The sequence below is a fragment of the Pelodiscus sinensis genome, chromosome 3 (assembly GCF_052426305.1).
Source record: "Pelodiscus sinensis isolate ZL-2025 chromosome 3, ASM5242630v1, whole genome shotgun sequence".
Classification (NCBI taxonomy): Eukaryota; Metazoa; Chordata; order Testudines; family Trionychidae; genus Pelodiscus; species Pelodiscus sinensis.
Genome location: NC_143054.1, coordinates 199,878,988 through 199,898,069, shown reverse-complemented (window position 1 = coordinate 199,898,069; position 19,082 = coordinate 199,878,988). Strand labels below are relative to the sequence as shown.

The window sequence follows — 19,082 nt, the reverse complement described above, 5'->3', positions numbered from 1 at the left end:
ACAGACCATCAATCCCTCACCAGCCCCCTCCAGGGACCAACCCAGCCCCTTCCCCCACGCCAGGCCGGATCCTGCCCACCCCCTCCACAGACCTTCAATCCCTCGCCCACTCCCTCCAGGGACCAACCCAGCCCCTTCCCCCACGCCAGGCCGGATCCTGCCCATCCCTTCCACAGACCATCAATCCCTCGCCCGCCCCCTCCAGGGACCAACCCAGCCCCTTCCCCCACGCCAGGCGGGATCCTGCCCACCCCCTCCACAGACCATCAATCCCTCACCAGCCCCCTCCAGGGACCAACCCAGCCCCTACCCCCACGCCAGGCCGGATCCTGCCCACCCCCTCCACAGACCATCAATCCCTCGCCCGCCCCCTCCAGGGACCAACCCAGCCCCTCCCCCCACCTCCTCCAGACTAATAACCCCTCCCTCCACCCCCAGGTGTCAGGCAGACCCCCTGTGGCCAGAGCCCCCGACCCCGAGCAGACCCCCGGGGCAGAGCCCCGCTCCCCTGGGCCGGGTGGGGGCCGCCGCGCAGGACTCTGCCCCACACGGAGCTGGGCCCGGCTCACCTGGATGCAGCCGGCCAGGATGCTGGTGGTCAGCTTCTGGTAGAGGCTGGCGTATTTCTCGCAGTCGCCCACCAGGTCCCGCAGCTCGGGCCCCAGCAGCAGGCTGGAGTTGTGCTTGTCCAGGGCCTTGCACAGGGCCTCCTTGGTGCCCAGGCGGCACATGGCCACGGCGCAGTCCTTGTGGGCGCTGGCCAGGCGGTGGAGGAAGCGGATGAACTCCTGCACCACCTGCGGGGCAGCAGGGCCTGGGGTTGGGCACCGGCCTGGGAGCCAGACACGCGGCCCGGCCCTGCCCTGCCCGGGGCGTCTCCGCACCCCCCCGCCAGCCGCCCCCGCCCAGCGCAGCTCTCGGCCCAGGGTGGGTGTGGCAGGCCCGGCCCAGCCGGACAACAGCCACCATGCCGGGGGCACGGGCACAGCTCCCCCGCACAGGCCTGGCACGGCCCAGGGCCCTTCCCAGCCACGGCGCCCGCCAGAAACCCCCAGCAACCCGCCGGGCCCCTCACCTCCCGCTCGCTGCCGGGGGCGCTCATGGAGGCCAGGCAGGGCTCGATGCTCTCGTGCCAGGGCAGCGTCTCCTCCTGGCAGCCGTCCAGCAGCTTGTTCAAAATCCTGCACCAGAGACGGGCAAAGGGGGCCTGAGGGGAGACGCAGCAGCCCCCAGCGCCCCGGACCCCCCGCGCCAGGCCCCGGCTCCCACCCCCTGCGCCAGGCCCCCGGCTCCCACCCCCTGCGCCAGGCCCCGGCTCCCACCCCCTGCGCCAGGCCCCCGGCTCCCACGGTCCCACCCCCTGCGCCAGGCCCCCGGCTCCCACCCCCTGCGCCAGGCCCCGGCTCCCACCCCCCGCGCCAGGCCCCGGCTCCCACCCCCTGCGCCAGGCCCCGGCTCCCACCCCCTGCGCCAGGCCCCCGGCTCCCACCCCCTGCGCCAGGCCCCCAGCTCCCACGGTCCCACCCCCTGCGCCAGGCCCCCGGCTCCCACCCCCTGCGCCAGGCCCCCAGCTCCCACGGTCCCACCCCCTGCGCCAGGCCCCCAGCTCCCACCCCCTGCGCCAGGCCCCCGGGTCCCACGGTCCCCCCCCCTGCGCCAGGCCCCCGGCTCCTCCCCCCTGCACCAGGCCCCCGGCTCCCACGGTCCCCCCCCCTGCGCCAGGCCCCCGGCTCCCACCCCCTGCGCCAGGCCCCTGGGTCCCACGGCCCCACCCCGTGCGCCAGGCCCCCGGCTCCCACCCCCTGCGCCAGGCCCCTGGGTCCCACGGTCCCACCCCCTGCGCCAGGCCCCCGGCTCCCACCCCCTGCGCCAGGCCCCCGGCTCCCACCCCCCGCGCCAGGCCCCTGGGTCCCACGGTCCCACCCCCCGCGCCAGGCCCCTGGGTCCCACGGTCCCACCCCTGGCTCCCACGGTTCCCCCCCCCCCCCGCGCCAGGCCCCCGGCTCCCACCCCCTGCGCCAGGCCCCCGGCTCCCACGGTCCCACCCCCTGCGCCAGGCCCCTGGGTCCCACGGTCCCACCCCCTGCGCCAGGCCCCCGGCTCCCACCCCCCTGCGCCAGGCCCCCGGCTCCCACGGTCCCACCCCTGGCTCCCACGGTTCCCCCCCCCCCGCGCCAGGCCCCCGGCTCCCACCCCCTGCGCCAGGCCCCCGGCTCCCACGGTCCCACTCCCTTCGCCAGGCCCCCGGGTCCCACGGTCCCACCCCTGGCTCCCACGGTTCCCCCCCCCCCCGCGCCAGGCCCCCGGCTCCCACCCCCTGCGCCAGGCCCCCGGCTCCCACGGTCCCACTCCCTTCGCCAGGCCCCCGGGTCCCACGGTCCCACCCCTGGCTCCCACGGTTCCCCCCCCCCCCCGCGCCAGGCCCCCGGCTCCCACCCCCCGCGCCAGGCCCCTGGGTCCCACGGTCCCACCCCCTGCGCCAGGCCCCCGGCTCCCACCCCCTGCGCCAGGCCCCCGGCTCCCACGGTCCCACCCCTGGCTCCCACGGTTCCCCCCCCCCCGCGCCAGGCCCCCGGCTCCCACCCCCTGCGCCAGGCCCCCGGCTCCCACGGTCCCACTCCCTGCGCCAGGCCCCCGGCTCCCACGGTCCCACTCCCGGCTCCCACGGTCCCACCCCCTGCGCCAGGCCCCTGGCTCCCACGGTCCCACCCCCCGGCTCAGCTTCTGGCTCCCACTGCCCCATGGGCCCAGCTCTGACCAGTCCCACCCCGTGTGACCAGCCCCTGGATCGTGCTGCAACCCGACTAATATCTCCACGTACGCCTACCCCAGCCCCTCCCACCTCGAGACAGACCCCAGCCCCTCCCACACCCCCTGGGGACAGCCCCTCCTCCGGGCCATCAAGCACCCGCCTGCTCCGCTCACCGCAGGGTGCCCAGCCCCCCCTCCTGGCATCGCCCCCCCCTCCGCTCACCGCAGGGTGCCCAGCCCCCCCTCCCGGCCTCGCCCCCCCCCTCCGCTCACCGCAGGGTGCCCAGCCCCCCCTCCCGGCATCGCCCCGCCCCGCCGCTCACCGCAGGGTGCCTCCCCCGCATCGCCCCGCCCCCGCCGCTCACCGCAGGGCGCCCCCCCGCATCGCCCCGCCCCCGCCGCTCACCGCAGGGTGCCCAGCCCCCTCCCCCAGCATCGCCCCGCCCCCACCGCTCACCGCAGGGTGCCCCCCCCAGCATCGCCCCGCCCCCACCGCTCACCGCAGGGTGCCCCCCCCCGGCATCGCCCCGCCCCCACCGCTCACCGCAGGGTGCCCCCCCCGGCATCGCCCCGCCCCCGCCGCTCACCGCAGGGTGCCCCGCCCCTCCCCCCCGGCATCACCCCGCCCCCGCCGCTCACCGCAAGGTGCCCCCCCCCGGCATCGCCCCGCCCCTGCCGCTCACCCCAGGGTGCCCCCCCGGCATCGCCCCGCCCCCGCCGCTCACCGCAGGGTGCCCCCCCGGCGTCGCCCCACCCCCGCTGCTCACCCCAGGGTGCCCAGCCCCGCCCCCCGGCATCGCCCCGCCCCCACCGCTCACCCCAGGGTGCCCCCCCCAGCATCGCCCCGCCCCCGCCGCTCACCGCAGGGTGCCCCCCCCGGCATCGCCCCGCTCCCGCCGCTCACCGCAGGGTGCCCCCCCCGGCATCGCCCCGCTCCCGCCGCTCACCGCAGGGTGCCCCCCCGGCGTCGCCCCACCCCCGCTGCTCACCCCAGGGTGCCCAGCCCCGCCCCCCGGCATCGCCCCGCCCCCACCGCTCACCCCAGGGTGCCCCCCCCAGCATCGCCCCGCCCCCGCCGCTCACCGCAGGGTGCCCCCCCCGGCATCGCCCCGCTCCCGCCGCTCACCGCAGGGTGCCCCCCCCGGCGTCGCCCCGCCCCCGCCGCTCACCGCAGGGTGCCCAGCCCCCCCCCCCCAGCATCGCCCCGCCCCCACCGCTCACCGCAGGGTGCCCCTCCCAGCATCGCCCCCCCCGCCGCTCACCGCAGGGTGCCCAGCCCCCCCCCCCGGCATCGCCCCGCCCCCGCCGCTCACCGCAGGGTGCCCCCCCCCGGCATCGCCCCCCCCGCCGCTCACCGCAGGGTGCCCAGCCCCCCCCCCCGGCATCGCCCCGCCCCCGCCGCTCACCGCAGGGTGCCCCCCCCCGGCATCGCCCCGCCCCCGCCGCTCACCGCAGGGTGCCCCCCCCGGCATCGCCCCGCCCCCTCCGCTCACCGCAGGGTGCCCAGCTGCACGGCCTTCTCGGCCCCCAGGTGCTCCAGGCTGCGCAGCAGCAGCAGGAAGCTCCGGGGCTCCCGCAGGGCCTGGCCCACCTCGCTCTCGGGGCCCCCGTCGCACAGGCAGCGCTCCAGGGCCAGCACCAGCTCCTTGGAGAGGCTGCTCTCCTGCAGGCGGCCCAGCAGCGTCTGCACGTCCAGCTCCGGCACGGCCAGCGCGGCGCCCGCCTCTGCCGCAGGGAGACACGGAGCCGTGGGGCGGCAGCGCCAGCGCCCACTGCCTCCTCGCAGCCTGGGGCGGCCCAGGCACTGCCCCCTACTCACGGGGGGGTCTGGGAACACAGGCGGGTAGGGGGAGCTGGGCGAGTGGGGCAGGAGAGACGGGGGAACAGGGGCGGGAGGGGAGTGAGGGGATGGGAGTGCAGGAAGGGGGCAGGAGAGGAACAGGGGCTCCGTACCTGCCGTCCCCAGGCTGCCAGACGGGCAGGAGGGGCAGGGGATGGGGCAGGAGGGGGAGGGGGACGGGGACAGGGGCAGGAGGGGGAGGGGATGGGGCAGGAGGGGAAGGGGACGGGGCAGGAGGGGGACGGAGAAGGGGCAGGAGGGGAACAGGGGCTCAGTACCTGCCGTCCCCAGGCTGCCAGACGGGCAGGAGGGGCAGGGGATGGGGCAGGAGGGGGAGGGGAAGGGGCAGGAGGGGGAGGGGGACAGGGGCAGGAGGGGGAGGGGACGGGGCAGGAGGGGGAGGGGACGGGGGATGGGGCAGGAGGGGGAGGGAAAGGGGCAGGAGGGGGAGGGGGACAGGGGCAGGAGGGGGAGGGGATGGGGCAGGAGGGGGAGGGGGACAGGGGCAGGAGGGGGAGGGGACGGGGCAGGAGGGGGAGGGGATGGGGCAGAAGGGGGAGGGGGGCGGGGGGAGGGGCAGGAGGGGGAGGGGACGGGGCAGGAGGGGGACGGAGAAGGGGCAGGAGGGGAACAGGGGGTCCGTACCTGTTGTCTCCGGGGTCCCAGGCAGCTTGTGCTCCGCCAGGCGGCCGAGCGCCATCTGGGCCAGCGTCTCGGTGTGGCTGGGGGGGGCGGCGGGGCCCTGGCCCCCCTGGCAGCAGCTCTGCAGGACGGCGTGGATGTCACAGCTGGCCAGCTGCTCGGCCAGGCCCCGGTGCCCGTCCATCAGCAAGCCGGCCACCAGCAGGCCGTTCTGCACGGCCGACGCGGCCCTGCGGGGGACAGTGCCAGGGTCAGCGCCCGCGGGCCCCCCGCTCCCCCTCCCGCCTGCCCGCCCCCAGGCTCCCCAGGCCGTACCCCGCGGTGCCCTGCATGGTGCGGATGGCGGCCGGCAGGGCGCTGAGCAGGCTGTCCGCGTCCTTGCTGGAGGCGGAGCCGATGCTGGCGAAGATCTCCCGCATCATCTGGGCGTCGGCGTGGCTCAGGGCGCAGGGCTTCTCGCTGGCACCCGCTGGCTCGCAGCTCCCGGCGCCCACCAGCACCTTCAGCGCCTGGCGGGCCAAGGGAGCCGGTCAGGGGAGCTGCGGGGCCCTGGCGCCCCAGCACCCACACCCCACGCTCGCCCCTCCCCCGCCGGGCCCTGGCGCCCCAGCACCCACACCCCACGCTCGCCCTCCCCCGCCGGGCCCTGGCGCCCCAGCACCCACACCCCACGCTCGCCCTCCCCCGCCGGGCCCTGGCGCCCCAGCACCCACACCCCACGCTCGCCCCTCCCCCGCCCGGCCCTGGCGTTCCAGCACCCACACCCCACGCTCGCCCCTCCCCCGCCGGGCCCTGGCGCCCCAGCACCCACACCCCACGCTCGCCCCTCCCCCGCCGGGCCCTGGCGCCCCAGCACCCACACCCCACGCTCGCCCCTCCCCCGCCGGGCCCTGGCGCCCCAACACCCACACCCCACGCTCGCCCCTCCCCCGCTGGGCCCTGGTGCCCCTGGATTGGAACAGAAACGTGGCCCCCAGGGTGGGGCTGGGGGGGGGCTGACGGAGCCTGGCGCTTGGCGCGTCTCTGTGCTGCTCACGCGCCTGCAGGACTTGGCCTGGGACGTCAGGGCGCTGGGCTGGGACGGCTGCAGGGGCCACCCGCCGAGCGCGAGGGGCGGCTACCGAGGGAGCAGCAGAGCCCCCCACGACAACGCCCCTTCTGTGGGGCCCACGAACGGCTGAGCCGCTGGGCTGCAAACCTGCCGTCGGGCCCGAGGCCCCCCCCCCCGCTCGCCTACAGCTCCCCCCTCCTCCGCTTGCCTATGGCCCCCCCCGCTCTCCTACAGCCCGCCCCCCTCCTCCGCTCGCCTATGACCCCCCCACTCGCCTACAGCTCCCCCCTCCTCCGCTTGCCTATGGCCCCCCCGCTCGCCTACAGCCCGCCCCCCTCCTCCGCTCGCCTATGGCCCCCCCGCTCGCCTACAGCCCGCCCCCCTCCTCCGCTCGCCTATGGCCCCCCCGCTCGCCTACAGCCCGCCCCCCTCCTCCGCTTGCCTATGGCCCCCCCGCTCGCCTACAGCCCGCCCCCCTCCTCCGCTTGCCTATGGCCCCCCCGCTCGCCTACAGCCCGCCCCCCTCCTCCGCTTGCCTATGGCCCCCCCGCTCGCCTACAGCCCGCCCCCCTCCTCCGCTTGCCTATGGCCCCCCCCGCTCTCCTACAGCCCGCCCCCCTCCTCCGCTTGCCTATGGCCCCCCCGCTCGCCTACAGCCCGCCCCCCTCCTCCGCTTGCCTATGGCCCCCCCCGCTCTCCTACAGCCCGCCCCCCTCCTCCGCTCGCCTATGGCCCCCCCGCTCTCCTACAGCCCGCCCCCCTCCTCCGCTTGCCTATGGCCCCCCCGCTCTCCTACAGCCCGCCCCCCTTCTCCGCTTGCCTATGGCCCCCCCGCTCGCCTACAGCCCGCCCCCCTTCTCCGCTTGCCTATGGCCCCCCCGCTCTCTTACAGCCCGCCCCCCCCCCCTCCGCTTGCCTATGGCCCCCCGCTCGCCTACAGCCCGCCCCCCTCCTCCGCTTGCCTATGGCCCCCCCGCTCGCCTACAGCCCGCCCCCCTTCTCCGCTTGCCTATGGCCCCCCCGCTCTCCTAGAGTATGTCTACACTACCCGCCTAGTTCGAACTGGGGGGGGAATGTAGTCATACGGAGTTGCAAATGAAGCCTGGGATTTGAATTTCCCGGGCTTCATTTGCATAAAGCCGGCCGGCGCCATTTTTAAATGTCCGCTAGTTCGGACTGCTACACGCGGCTACACGCGGCACGAACTAGCTACTTCGGATTAGGCTTCCTAACCCCAACTAGCTGTACACCTGTACACCTAATCCGAAGTAGCTAGTTCGTGCCGCGTGTAGCCGCGTGTAGCAGTCCGAACTAGCGGACATTTAAAAATGGCGCCAGCCGGCTTTATGCAAATGAAGCCCGGGAAATTCAAATCCCAGGCTTCATTTGCAACTCCGTATGACTACATTACCCCCCCCAGTTCGAACTAGGGGGTAGTGTAGACATACCCCTACAGCCCGACCCCCTCCTCCGCTTGCCTATGGCCCCCCCGCTCTCCTACAGCTCCCCCCTCCTCCGCTCGCCTACACCAGCCCGCCCCCCCTCCGGCTCCCTACCGACCACACCCACAGGGGATCTGCCCACGTGACCAGCTCCCTTTGGCAGGGACCTTCCCACGGGAGAACAAGGGGAGCAAAGGGCCCTGGGGGCTCCTCCACTGCCCCTCGCTCCCTGGACAGGGCCGGGAAGGGTTCGCTGACACAGGCCGGGCTCCAGCTGGCGGCTGGGTCCATCCCTGCTAAGGGCCGGGACCGAGCACGGGGCTTCCCCTGCCCTCCTGCTCTCAGCCTCCCCACTACGAACCCCTCAGACTTTAGACCCGCAAGGACGGGCCCAGCGAGCTCTTTGGGCAGATCTGGGGTAAAAATGGCCCTGGGACCGGGGCTGGTCCTTTGGGACGGGGAGATGGGTTAGAACCTCTCCCCTGTGTGAGCGGGGCTGGGGGGGCACAGGGAGCACTGGGGTGTGTGAGGGGAGGTGGGGGGTGGGTTAGAACCTCTCCCCTGTGTGAGGGGGTCTGGGGGGAACAATGGGGCATCTGGGGGAGGTGGGGAGACGGGTTAAGGTGGGGCACAGGGAACACTGGGGTGTCTAAGGGGAGGTGGGGGATGGGTTAGAACCTCTCCCCTGTGTGAGGGGGGCTGGGGGGGCACAGGGAGCACTGGGGTGAGGGGAGGTGGGGGATGGATTAGAACCTCTCCCCTGTGTGTGTGGGGGGAGGCTGGGGGGGCACAGGGAACACTGGGTGTCTATGGGGAGGTGGGGGATGGGTTAGAATCTCTTCTCTGTGGGAGGGGTGGGGGGGGCACAGGGGAAACTGGGGTGTCTGAGGGGAGGTGGGGGATGGGTTATAACCTCTCCCGTGTGGAGGGTCGGGGGGGGCACAGGGAACACTGGGGTGTGTGAGGGGAGGTGGGGGATGGGTTATAACCTCTCCCGTGTGGGGGGGGTCTGGGGGGGAACAGGGAGCACTGGGGTGTGTGAGGGGAGGTGGGGAATGGGTTAGAACCTCTCCCCTGTGTGGGGGGGTCTGGGGGGGGCACAGGGGACACTGGGGTGTTTGGGGGGGGTTGCTTGTGAGGCTCCTTGCAGGCCGGGGGCAGCTGACGTGCTGGGTGTGGCTGGTTTGGGGTCTCACAGGAAGGCCCCGTCTCAGGCTCCACGTACCCCGGGTCTGAGCCACTGGCCGATTTGACCCTCTCCGCAGCGCGCCCAGAGCCTGTTCCAGTGCAGCCCCCGTCCCCGCCCCTCCCCCAGCGGGGCCCCATCTCGTCCCCATCCCCGCCCCTCCCCCCGCGGGGCCCCGTCCCGTCCCGTCCCCGCCCCTCCCCCCGCGGGGCCCCGTCCCGTCCCCGTCCCTCCCCCCGCGGGGCCCCGTCCCCGCCCCTCCCCCCGCGGGGCCCCGTCCCCGCCCCTCCCCCAGGGCCCCCAGCTCCGGCCCAGGGCCGCGGGCGACTCACCGCCAGGCCGGCCTGCTGGACCAGCGCGGAGCGGGCGTACTCCTGCATGCAGGCCAGCACGGCCCGCACCCCGCCCTCGGTGGCGAAGGGCACGCGCCAGTCGTACTTGGCCATCAGCGCGCAGAGCAGGCGCAGCGCCAGCACCACCAGCAGCTTCTCCTTCACCTGGTTGGTCAGCAGCTCCACCAGCATCTTCACCAGCTTCTCCCTGTGGGCGCCGCGCGGGCAGGCGGGTGTCACGTTACTGGACGTTAACGGGAGCAGCCAGGTCACTGCTGCGCCCTGGGGGGCTGCCCCAAGTGGGCACCAGGGGGGCCGTGTGAGGGGTCAAACGCCCACTGTCTACTGGTCCTGTATCTGCTCTTCACATCTCTGTGGAACGTGTGTGTGGAGCTGGACACGTGTTCTCTGGACGGAGACTGGGAGTTTCTCTGCATGTGGGTGAGCACTGGGCGAGGCTAATTAATGCTAATTAGCGAGGCTCCAGGGACAAGAGGTCTCGCGCACCCGAGACCCACCTGGGAAGGAATGTAGGTGCCTGGCCAGAGACCACGTGACTCTCTCCGGCTTGGAAGCAGCCAGGGGGATATAAATAGGCCATGTGGCCGACTCCATCTTGGTGCTCAGCTCAGCTCTTCGTCCCAGAGGCAAGAGAGCAGGGATCGAGGAGCCGGGAAGAACTGGGGACCCATCCTGACGTAGGATGTGCACCGAGGACTTCTACGCCAGCAGTCAGAACAGCTCTGCTAGAGCCTGCGCTGAGAACTGGGGGATTCGCTGCATGTAACGGCTGAGACTTTACCAACCTCTCTCAGGCTTTTCTTTCGTCAATAACAAACCTTTAGACAGTAGATTCGAAAGGACTGGTCAGTGGTTTGTGGGTGAGAGCCAGAGTGTCATGGACCTGGGGCCTGGGGCTGGTTTCTGGGGAGCGGACAGAAGTCGTCCGGGGAAGGTGGGATGGGCTCGAAACCCCTCACCTGTGTGTGAGGCCGGGGGCCTCCTGGGGCCCGGGGATTGCTGGGGTGTCGGGGGGGGGGTTTGCTCGTGAGGCTTCTGGCTTCTGACCAGCAGCCGGGCCCCCGCCGACCGGGGGACTGACCTGATGGGGACTCCGCCCTCGGGCTTGATGACCTGCCGCTCTCGCCCGGCCTCCTCCTCCAGGGTCTTGATGATGAAGCGGAGCCCGGCCGACTGCAGCCCCACCTCGGAGCTGGACTTCTGGACCAGCTCGGCCGCCTCGGCCACCCGCTCCAGGGAGCTCTTCTTGGCCGCGCCCTTCACGCTGCTCAGCACTGGGCGGGCGACGCACCCGTCACCAGCAGCACCGGGCTGCCCCGCCCCCGGCCGCCCGCCCCGCCAGCCCCACGGGTCCCCACAGACCATCCCCCCGGCCGCCCGCCCAGCCAGCCCCACGGGTCCCCACAGACCATCCCCCCGGCCGCCCGCCCCGCCAGCCCCACGGGTCCCCACAGACCATCCCCCCGGGTCCCCACAGACCATCCCCCCGGCCGCCCGCCCCACGGGTCCCCACAGACCGGCCCTCTTCCACCCCTCCCCCCCAGCCCCACGGGTCCCCACAGACCGGCCCTCTTCCGCCCCTCCCCAGCCCCACGGGTCCCCACAGACCAGCCCCCCGGCCGCCCGCCCCGCCAGCCCCACGGGTCCCCACAGACCATCCCCCCGGCCGCCCGCCCCGCCAGCCCCACGGGTCCCCACAGACCGGCCCTCTTCCGCCCCTCCCCCCCAGCCCCACGGGTCCCCACAGACCATCTCCCTGGCCACCCGCCCCGCCAGCCCCACGGGTCCCCACAGACCATCCCCCCGGCCGCCCGCCCAGCCAGCCCCACAGGTCCCCACAGACCGGCCCTCTTCCGCCCCTCCCCCTCAGCCCCACCGGTCCCCACAGACCATCCCCCCGGCTGCCCGCCCCGCCAGCCCCACGGGTCCCCACAGACCATCCCCCCGGCCGCCCGCCCCGCCAGCCCCACGGGTCCCCACAGACCGGCCCTCTTCTGCCCCTCCCCGCCAGCCCCACAGGTCCCCACAGACCGGCCCTCTTCCGCCCCTCCCCGCCAGCCCCAGGGGTCCCCACAAACCGTCCCCCCGGCCGCCCGCCCCAGGGGTCCCCACAGACTGGCCCTCTTCCACCCCTCCCCGCCAGCCCCAGGGGTCCCCACAGACCATCCCCCCGGCTGCCCGCCCCGCCAGCCCCAAGGGTCCCCACAGACCGGCCCTCTTCCACCCCTCCCCGCCAGCCCCACGGGTCCCCACAGACCGGCCCTCTTCCGCCCCTCCCCGCCAGCCCCACGGGTCCCCACAGACCGGCCCTCTTCTGCCCCTCCCCGCCAGCCCCACGGGTCCCCACAGACCGGCCCTCTTCTGCCCCTCCCCGCCAGCCCCACAGGTCCCCACAGACCGGCCCTCTTCCGCCCCTCCCCGCCAGCCCCAGGGGTCCCCACAAACCGTCCCCCCGGCCGCCCGCCCCAGGGGTCCCCACAGACTGGCCCTCTTCCACCCCTCCCCGCCAGCCCCAGGGGTCCCCACAGACCATCCCCCCGGCTGCCCGCCCCGCCAGCCCCAAGGGTCCCCACAGACCGGCCCTCTTCCACCCCTCCCCGCCAGCCCCACGGGTCCCCACAGACCGGCCCTCTTCCGCCCCTCCCCGCCAGCCCCACGGGTCCCCACAGACCGGCCCTCTTCTACCCCTCCCCGCCAGCCCCACGGGTCCCCACAGACCGGCCCTCTTCTGCCCCTCCCCGCCAGCCCCAGGGGTCCCCACAGACCGGCCCTCCCCGCCAGCCCCACAGACTGCCCCTCTTCTGCCCCTCCCCCCCAGCCCCACGGGTCCCCACAGACTGGCCCTCTTCCGCCCCTCCCCGCCAGCCCCAGGCGTCCCCACAGACCAGCCCCCCGGCCGCCCTCACCGCCAGCCCCACAGGTCCCCACAGATCGCCCCTCTTCCGCCCCTCCCCGCCATGCTGCCAGCCCCACGGGTCCCCCAGAGATCACCCCCTCTTCCCCCCCGCTCAGCCCCACAGGTCCCCCACAGAGCGCCCCTCTTTCCCCCTCCCCGCTGTGCTGCCAGGCCCACGGGTCACCCGAGCCCATCACCGGCTCTGCCCGGCCCAGCGCCCCGCAGTGACAGCGTGTGCCCCCCGCCCCACCCCACACGTACCCTTGGCTTTCTCCTCCTGCATCTCGGGGCAGGGCAGCCCCTCTGCCCGCAGCAGCTCGCTGAACAGCTGCCAGTCGGATTTCTCCGGGGGGGCCGGGGCGGGGGCCGGCACGCTGGCGGCGGGAGGCTCTTTCTTGGGTTTCTTGGACGCCAGGGAGGGGGGGCTCTCCGAGGAGGCTGCGTCCCGCCCCCGCCCGCCCGGCTGCGCCCCCCCCGCGTGCAGGAAGTACTTGGTGTAGACGTGGGAGCTGCACAGGTCACTCAGGGTGCAGCCCTGGCTCTGCTGGCTCAGCACCTGCAGCACTTTCTGGGCCAGCTCCGCCGGGACCGACAGCTGGATCAGCGCCTCCTCCTCCAGCGCCGCCAGCTGGAAACCCAGGGCTGGGCTCAGTCCTCGGGGAGCCGCAGGGCCGGGCTAGGACCCCGGCCCCGCCCGATCCCACCGGCCCAGCCCGACGGGGACACCCCCGGCCCCGCCCGGCCCCAGCCCAGCCCGACGGGGACACCCCCGGCCCCGCCCGATCCCACCGGCCCAGCCCGACGGGGACACCCCCGGCCCCGCCCGATCCCACCGGCCCAGCCCGACGGGGACACCCCCGGCCCCGCCCGGCCCCAGCCCAGCCCGACGGGGACACCCCCGGCCCCGCCCGGCCCCAGCCCAGCCCGACGGGGACACCCCCGGCCCCGCCCGATCCCACCGGCCCAGCCCGACGGGGACACCCCCGGCCCCGCCCGATCCCACCGGCCCAGCCCGACGGGGACACCCCCGGCCCCGCCCGGCCCCACCCCCGCCCCACCCCCGGCCCCGCCCAGCCCGACGGGGACACCCCCGGCCCCGCCCGGCCCCAGCCCAGCCCGACGGGGACACCCCCGGACCCGCCCGGCCCCAGCCCAGCCCGACGGGGACACCCCCGGCCCCGCCCGATCCCACCGGCCCAGCCCGACGGGGACACCCCCGGCCCCGCCCGATCCCACCGGCCCAGCCCGACGGGGACACCCCCGGACCCGCCCGATCCCACCGGCCCAGCCCGACGGGGACACCCCCGGCCCAGCCCGGCCCCAGCCCAGCCCGACGGGGACACCCCCGGCCCCGCCCGATCCCACCGGCCCAGCCCGACGGGGACACCCCCGGCCCCGCCCGGCCCCAGCCCAGCCCGACGGGGACACCCCCGGCCCCGCCCGGCCCCAGCCCAGCCCCACGGGGACACCCTCGGCCCCGCCCGCCCCCGGCCCAGCCCGACGGGGACACCCCCGGCCCCGCCCGCCCCCGGCCCAGCCCGACGGGGACACCCCCGGCCCCGCCCGGCCCCAGCCCAGCCCGACGGGGACACCCCCGACCCCGCCCGATCCCACCGGCCCAGCCCGACGGGGACACCCCCGACCCCGCCCGATCCCACCGGCCCAGCCCGACGGGGACACCCCCGGCCCCGCCCGATCCCACCGGCCCAGCCCGACGGGGACACCCCCGGACCCGCCCGATCCCACCGGCCCAGCCCGACGGGGACACCCCCGGCCCCGCCCGGCCCCAGCCCAGCCCGACGGGGACACCCCCGGACCCGCCCGATCCCACCGGCCCAGCCCGACGGGGACACCCCCGGCCCCGCCCGGCCCCAGCCCAGCCCGACGGGGACACCCCCGGCCCCGCCCGGCCCCAGCCCAGCCCCACGGGGACACCCCCGGCCCCGCCCGGCCCCAGCCCAGCCCGACGGGGACACCCCCGGCCCCGCCCGATCCCACCGGCCCAGCCCGACGGGGACACCCCCGGCCCCGCCCGATCCCACCGGCCCAGCCCGACGGGGACACCCCCGGCCCCGCCCGATCCCACCGGCCCAGCCCGACGGGGACACCCCCGGCCCAGCCCGGCCCCAGCCCAGCCCGACGGGGACACCCCCGGCCCCGCCCGGCCCCAGCCCAGCCCGACGGGGACACCCCCGGCCCCGCCCGGCCCCAGCCCAGCCCGACGGGGACATCCCCGGCCCCGCCCGGCCCCAGCCCAGCCCGACGGGGACACCCCCGGCCCAGCCCGGCCCCAGCCCAGCCCGACGGGGACACCCCCGGCCCCGCCCGGCCCCAGCCCAGCCCGACGGGGACACCCCCGGACCCGCCCGGCCCCAGCCCAGCCCGACGGGGACACCCCCGACCCCGCCCGATCCCACCGGCACCGGCCCAGCCCCACGGGGACACCCCCGACCCCGCCTGATCCCACCGGCACCGGCCCAGCCCCACGGGGACACCCCCGGCCCAGCCAGAAGCAGCCCCAGAGCCCTAAGGGAGACCTGCCGGTGGCTGCTGAAGCATCAGGCCCTGCTGGTCTCCTCTTTCCTCCCCCTCCCTCTGCTCCAGCCCAACCCCTGCTCCCGGCGCCCTGCCTGCCCTCCCGTTCAGCCTCCCTTCCCACCGCACCCCAGCCCATCACTGCCCCCACGGCCATCTCCCCTTCACCTGCTCCCGTTCATCCTGGCCCCCGGCCACGGCCATCTCCCCCCATCCTGCTGCCCCCCCGGCATCTCTCCTCCCCCACCTGCTCCTCCTGGTGCTGCTGGACGAGGCGGACGATCTCCCGCTGCTCGGGCGGTTCTAGCTTCTTGACGAAGAAGAGCAGCTCCCACCACTCGGCTCGGCTCAGGGCCCCGCCCTCCTCGCAGCCCCGCTCCGTCAGGTAGGGCAGGGAGTACAGCCCCCCCTGGGGCTTGCAGTAAAACGTCTGGCTCACTGCGGGGGCAGAGCAAGGAGAGAGCCTGTCACCGCCCCGAGCGCCCCAGGGGAGGGCAGCCGGGGCCAGGCAGGCAGCCGAGGGAACCCTGGGAGCAAGCAGCGAACTCTCCTCCCCGGCAAGGCAGTGACTGAAAGGCACGGGCGGTGCCACGCGAGTCGCAGAAACCATCGGAATTAGACGTGTCGGGGGGTCACTGCAAGGGGCGGCGGCTGGGGGGCTCTGTCCCACCAGCTCCCAGCTCCGTGGCCTCTGGTCGGTGGGCATTTGGACACACAGGGCCGGCTGGGAACCAGCGGGAAGCCCTTTCCCCAGGCGGCGGTACCACACGTGGCCAGTCTAGAGCCACGCAAGCCGACAGCGGTCGAGAGCCCCTGCTGTTCGCTGCACTGCCGTGCAGGGATCTGTCAGCGGCCCTTGGCCCCGCGGATGCATCGCCTGCGTCACGCAAGGGACTCGCCTCGCGGCTAACCCCAGGTGAGTCCGTCCTGCCACGTTTCTTCATTGGCCACGCCCGGTCTCTGCCAAGCCTGCACGCACATCCTCGCCCAGAGAAACAGCCCGAAAGCGCCAGGCCTGGGGAGATGCTGTCAGCAGTCACCGGCACGTCTCGTACGGGACTCAGGGGCTGCTTCTGGCTGGGCCAGGGATATCCCGTCGGGCTGGGCCGGCGCCGGTTCGGTTCTCATCTGGGGCTATTCTCCAGGCTCTGCCCGTGAGCATCCGATCCCTGAGGGACTGAGTCGGCACCCGTCATTTCACACACGGCGGGCGTAATCCCTCCATCCCCCGAGGCCCAGCCATTCCCAATACGGGGGGTAGTCTGGCACACACCCTACTGCCCCCCTGCGCACAACTGGCCTACTTGAGAGCGCAGCCCAAGCGTGTATTGTCGTAGCGGGTGCACAACGGGAGTGTGATGCACGATGCTTTGGCCGACGGCGATTTGCTCGCAAGGTCTGCAGGCTTCTATCTCGCTTTTTCCCGCGCTGATGCTGCCTGCTTTGCGAACGCAGCTGGGCCTTGGCGTAAGGCTGCCCTCCTCTGTCGGGCGCTCTGTCCCTGGCTCGGGGGGAGCGACGAGCGGGGGAGAAGGGCCTCGGGGAGGTCCGGACGACTTGAGGCACTTGGAGATGAGGCGGGAACATCCCTGCTGCCTGCGGCTGGCTGAAGAACTGAGCGAAGGGGAGACGCAAACCAAAGCTGAGAAGCTGAACAAGAGCCACCAAGGAATAAGCTGGGAACCGGAGGTGACCTTGGAAGGGGACGTGACGGCAACCAGACGCTGCAGCACCTAGACTCCAACGGGAACTTCCCTGTCTGAGGAGGGGAGCTGTGGCCATTAAACTCAGAGGAACCCGACTCCTCCCTCAGCCAGACTGGCCAGCGAGACGACTGGGGCCACGACTGATGGTAACTATGCGCCATCTGCAGGGCCGCTGGGTGGGGGCTTGTCTTCAGGCTGCGGGCGCCAGCTGCTTCTCTACGGCATTCTCAAGGAACGCGGCATCTTGCCTTTCCCCTCAGAAGGATCCCAGGTGCGTCTCATCGGCACAAGGGCAGCAGATCTGAACGTGCCCTGCGTCGGGGGCATCACTCTCTGCTTGCTTCTTGGAACACACCCGCACGTGGCTCAGCAAGCGATGGACTTCGCCCAGGACGCTCTGGATTTGGGCCTTCGGCGGGAACAGCGTCAACGGCCCAAGCAGCTTCTGCGCGAGGCGAGTCTTCCCCAGTTGTCCGCGGGTCTTCCCGGCCAATCTTCCAGTAGCTGCAAGGGAGCGGAAATGGGCCCAGGCGGCGGCTTGACGGGGCCTTAGCTAATTCTGAGTTTGGAAGGCTTTGTGCACGTCATGGCCCAAGTACCCACCTGCCTGGCCTCCTGGGTTCTCTCCCCACTGAGACGCCTCTCGGCATGTTCTCAATAGGCGCCGATCCATCATCTGCCGGGCCTGCCAAATCCACAGCCACAAGCGCATCCCGGACCGTGTCGCCCGCCTGTGCTTTGCCCCAGTCCTACAGATCTCGTGGGGGGGACCAACTGTAGGGGCGGAGCCTGCGGGAAGGCCAATCAGAGAGGGGCGTGCAGGGCGCAATCGAGGGCAGCTCGCCGGAGCCCTGTTCCAAGACGCTGCTCAGCAGAGCAGGGGGCTCCTGGGGAAGAGTGAAGAGGAGCAGAGCTGCGCAGGCTCAGGGGAGCTGGACAGAAGCCCCAGCCGGATACCTGCCCAGGTGTGGCCCTGCCGAAGGGCTGAGAAGGTGCTGGGGTCGCGGGGCAGCTTGCCCTGAGCGAGCGGCTAGACATATGGGCTGCAGCTGGACTGAGGACGGCTGATGCCCGGAAGGGGTGGGCGCTGCCAGGGGGCATGTCCTGAGCAGGATGCCATGATCCAGGGAGCGAGTCCCGAGCCGGGGGGGGGGGGCACTCACCAGTGGTCAGTTTCAGGTTCTCCGTCAGGCTGGACACCTTCTCCTGCGCCTCCCGCTCCGCCTGGCCCGTGGAACTGACAATCTCCACCATGTGCCAGTGCACCCAGTAGGTGCGGCCCAGGGACTGCCAGTAAACCTGCAGGGGAGCCCAACACAGCCTGTCACGCAGGGCCACTTAGCCCCCAGGCAGGAGCCGCCAGCCCGAGCCCCCCATGCCAGCGGCGCACCCCAGCGCCCCCTCCAGGGCCAGCGGCTCTCCCCAGCGCCCCCTCCAGGGCCAGCGGCTCTCCCCAGCGCCCCCTCCAGGGCCAGCGGCTCTCCCCAGCGCCCCCTCCAGGGCCAGCGGCTCTCCCCAGCGCCCCCTCCAAGGCCAGCGGCTCTCCCCAGCGCCTGCAGACGGTACCTGGACGGGCGGCGTGCCATCGTTGCTCTGCCGGAACTCGCCCTCGTCGCCCGCGCTGACCTGCTCGTAGTCCTCTAGCATGCGCACCCACATGCCCCGCGCCAGGCTGCCCTGCACGTACTCCACGTAGCTGCTGCGGCTTGGGAAGGCCGAGCGCGTCTTGAAGGCACTGGCCTCCTTCTGGGGCAGGGAGGCGGGCACCCGGACGGCGGCGCAGGCGGGCGCCTTGGGCTGGAAGATGGAGCGGACGACCCGGGGCCGCCCCGCCGGCAGGGCCAGCAGCTCCAGCCTCTGGCTGCGGTCCCAGCCCATCACCCGCACCAGCTCGGAGATGAGATTGGCCATGGCCATGCTGAACTCGAACTCCCGCTGCACACGGCTCCTCTCCCCCACGTGGGTGCCGGGCGCTGCGCCGTCCGGCCGCTCCCCACCCAGCTCCGGGCTGCTGCTCAGCTTGTCCACCAGGGAGGTGACGCACAGGTAGCGCTTCACCAGGGAGAACAGCAGCTTCCCGGGGATCTGCAACGGGCGCGGCGTCAGAGTCCAGCGAGCCCCACGGGCCTCCGGCATCCTCCCCCCCTTCCCTCCCCTCCCCCATCCCCACGGGCCTCCGGCATCCTCCCCTCCCCTCCCCCAGCCCCACGGGCCTCCAGCATCCTCCCCTCCCCTCCCCCATCCCCAACAGGCCTCCAGCATCCTCCCCTCCCCTCCCCCATCCCGCCAGCCCAGACAGCCCCCCGGGCCCGGCTGCGCCCCTCCCCCGGCTAGCCGCCCGCGGCACCTGGGGCAGGTGGATCCCCTCGAAGGACATGCAGTGCTCGTCGGAGGACGTGGTCTCTGCAAACAGCTCCAGCAGGGTGTAGCGGCTGTCGAAGTCCATGTGGTGCTCGATGCCGTCCTGCTGGCTCAGGGACAGGAGAACGTAGGCCCGGCTCCCTGCAGCCGACACACACGGGCTGAATGCCTCCCTGCGCCCGCCCTGCCGCAGCCTTCTCGGCCCCCCCCGGACTCGCCTGGAGGGCTGGGATCCCACAAGCCTCTCGGGGCACCCAGCCTGCAGGGACCCTGCTCAGCCCTTGCCCCAGGGCTCCCGCTGCCCAGGAGACGAGGCAGG

The 19,082-nt window shown here is 74.1% G+C and overlaps 1 protein-coding gene across 3 annotated transcripts in view; it reads right to left on the bottom strand.

Moving 5' to 3' along the window:
• LOC112544328 (cullin-9-like) overlaps positions 1–19,082 on the bottom strand; it is a 43,027-nt gene that overhangs the window by 17,827 nt on the left and 6,118 nt on the right. For all 3 annotated transcript variants that reach the window (XM_089777575.1, XM_089777577.1, XM_089777576.1), the window contains exons 3-14: positions 18,750–18,904; positions 17,969–18,487; positions 17,566–17,701; positions 14,944–15,134; positions 12,423–12,789; positions 10,347–10,539; positions 9,245–9,452; positions 5,549–5,742; positions 5,237–5,463; positions 4,245–4,476; positions 1,076–1,181; positions 570–797 (exon numbers count right to left, since the gene is read on the bottom strand). In XM_089777575.1, coding sequence (XP_089633701.1) covers positions 570–797; positions 1,076–1,181; positions 4,245–4,476; positions 5,237–5,463; positions 5,549–5,742; positions 9,245–9,452; positions 10,347–10,539; positions 12,423–12,789; positions 14,944–15,134; positions 17,566–17,701; positions 17,969–18,487; positions 18,750–18,904 — 2,756 coding nt within the window. The remainder of the gene's footprint in view (positions 1–569; positions 798–1,075; positions 1,182–4,244; positions 4,477–5,236; positions 5,464–5,548; positions 5,743–9,244; positions 9,453–10,346; positions 10,540–12,422; positions 12,790–14,943; positions 15,135–17,565; positions 17,702–17,968; positions 18,488–18,749; positions 18,905–19,082) is intronic.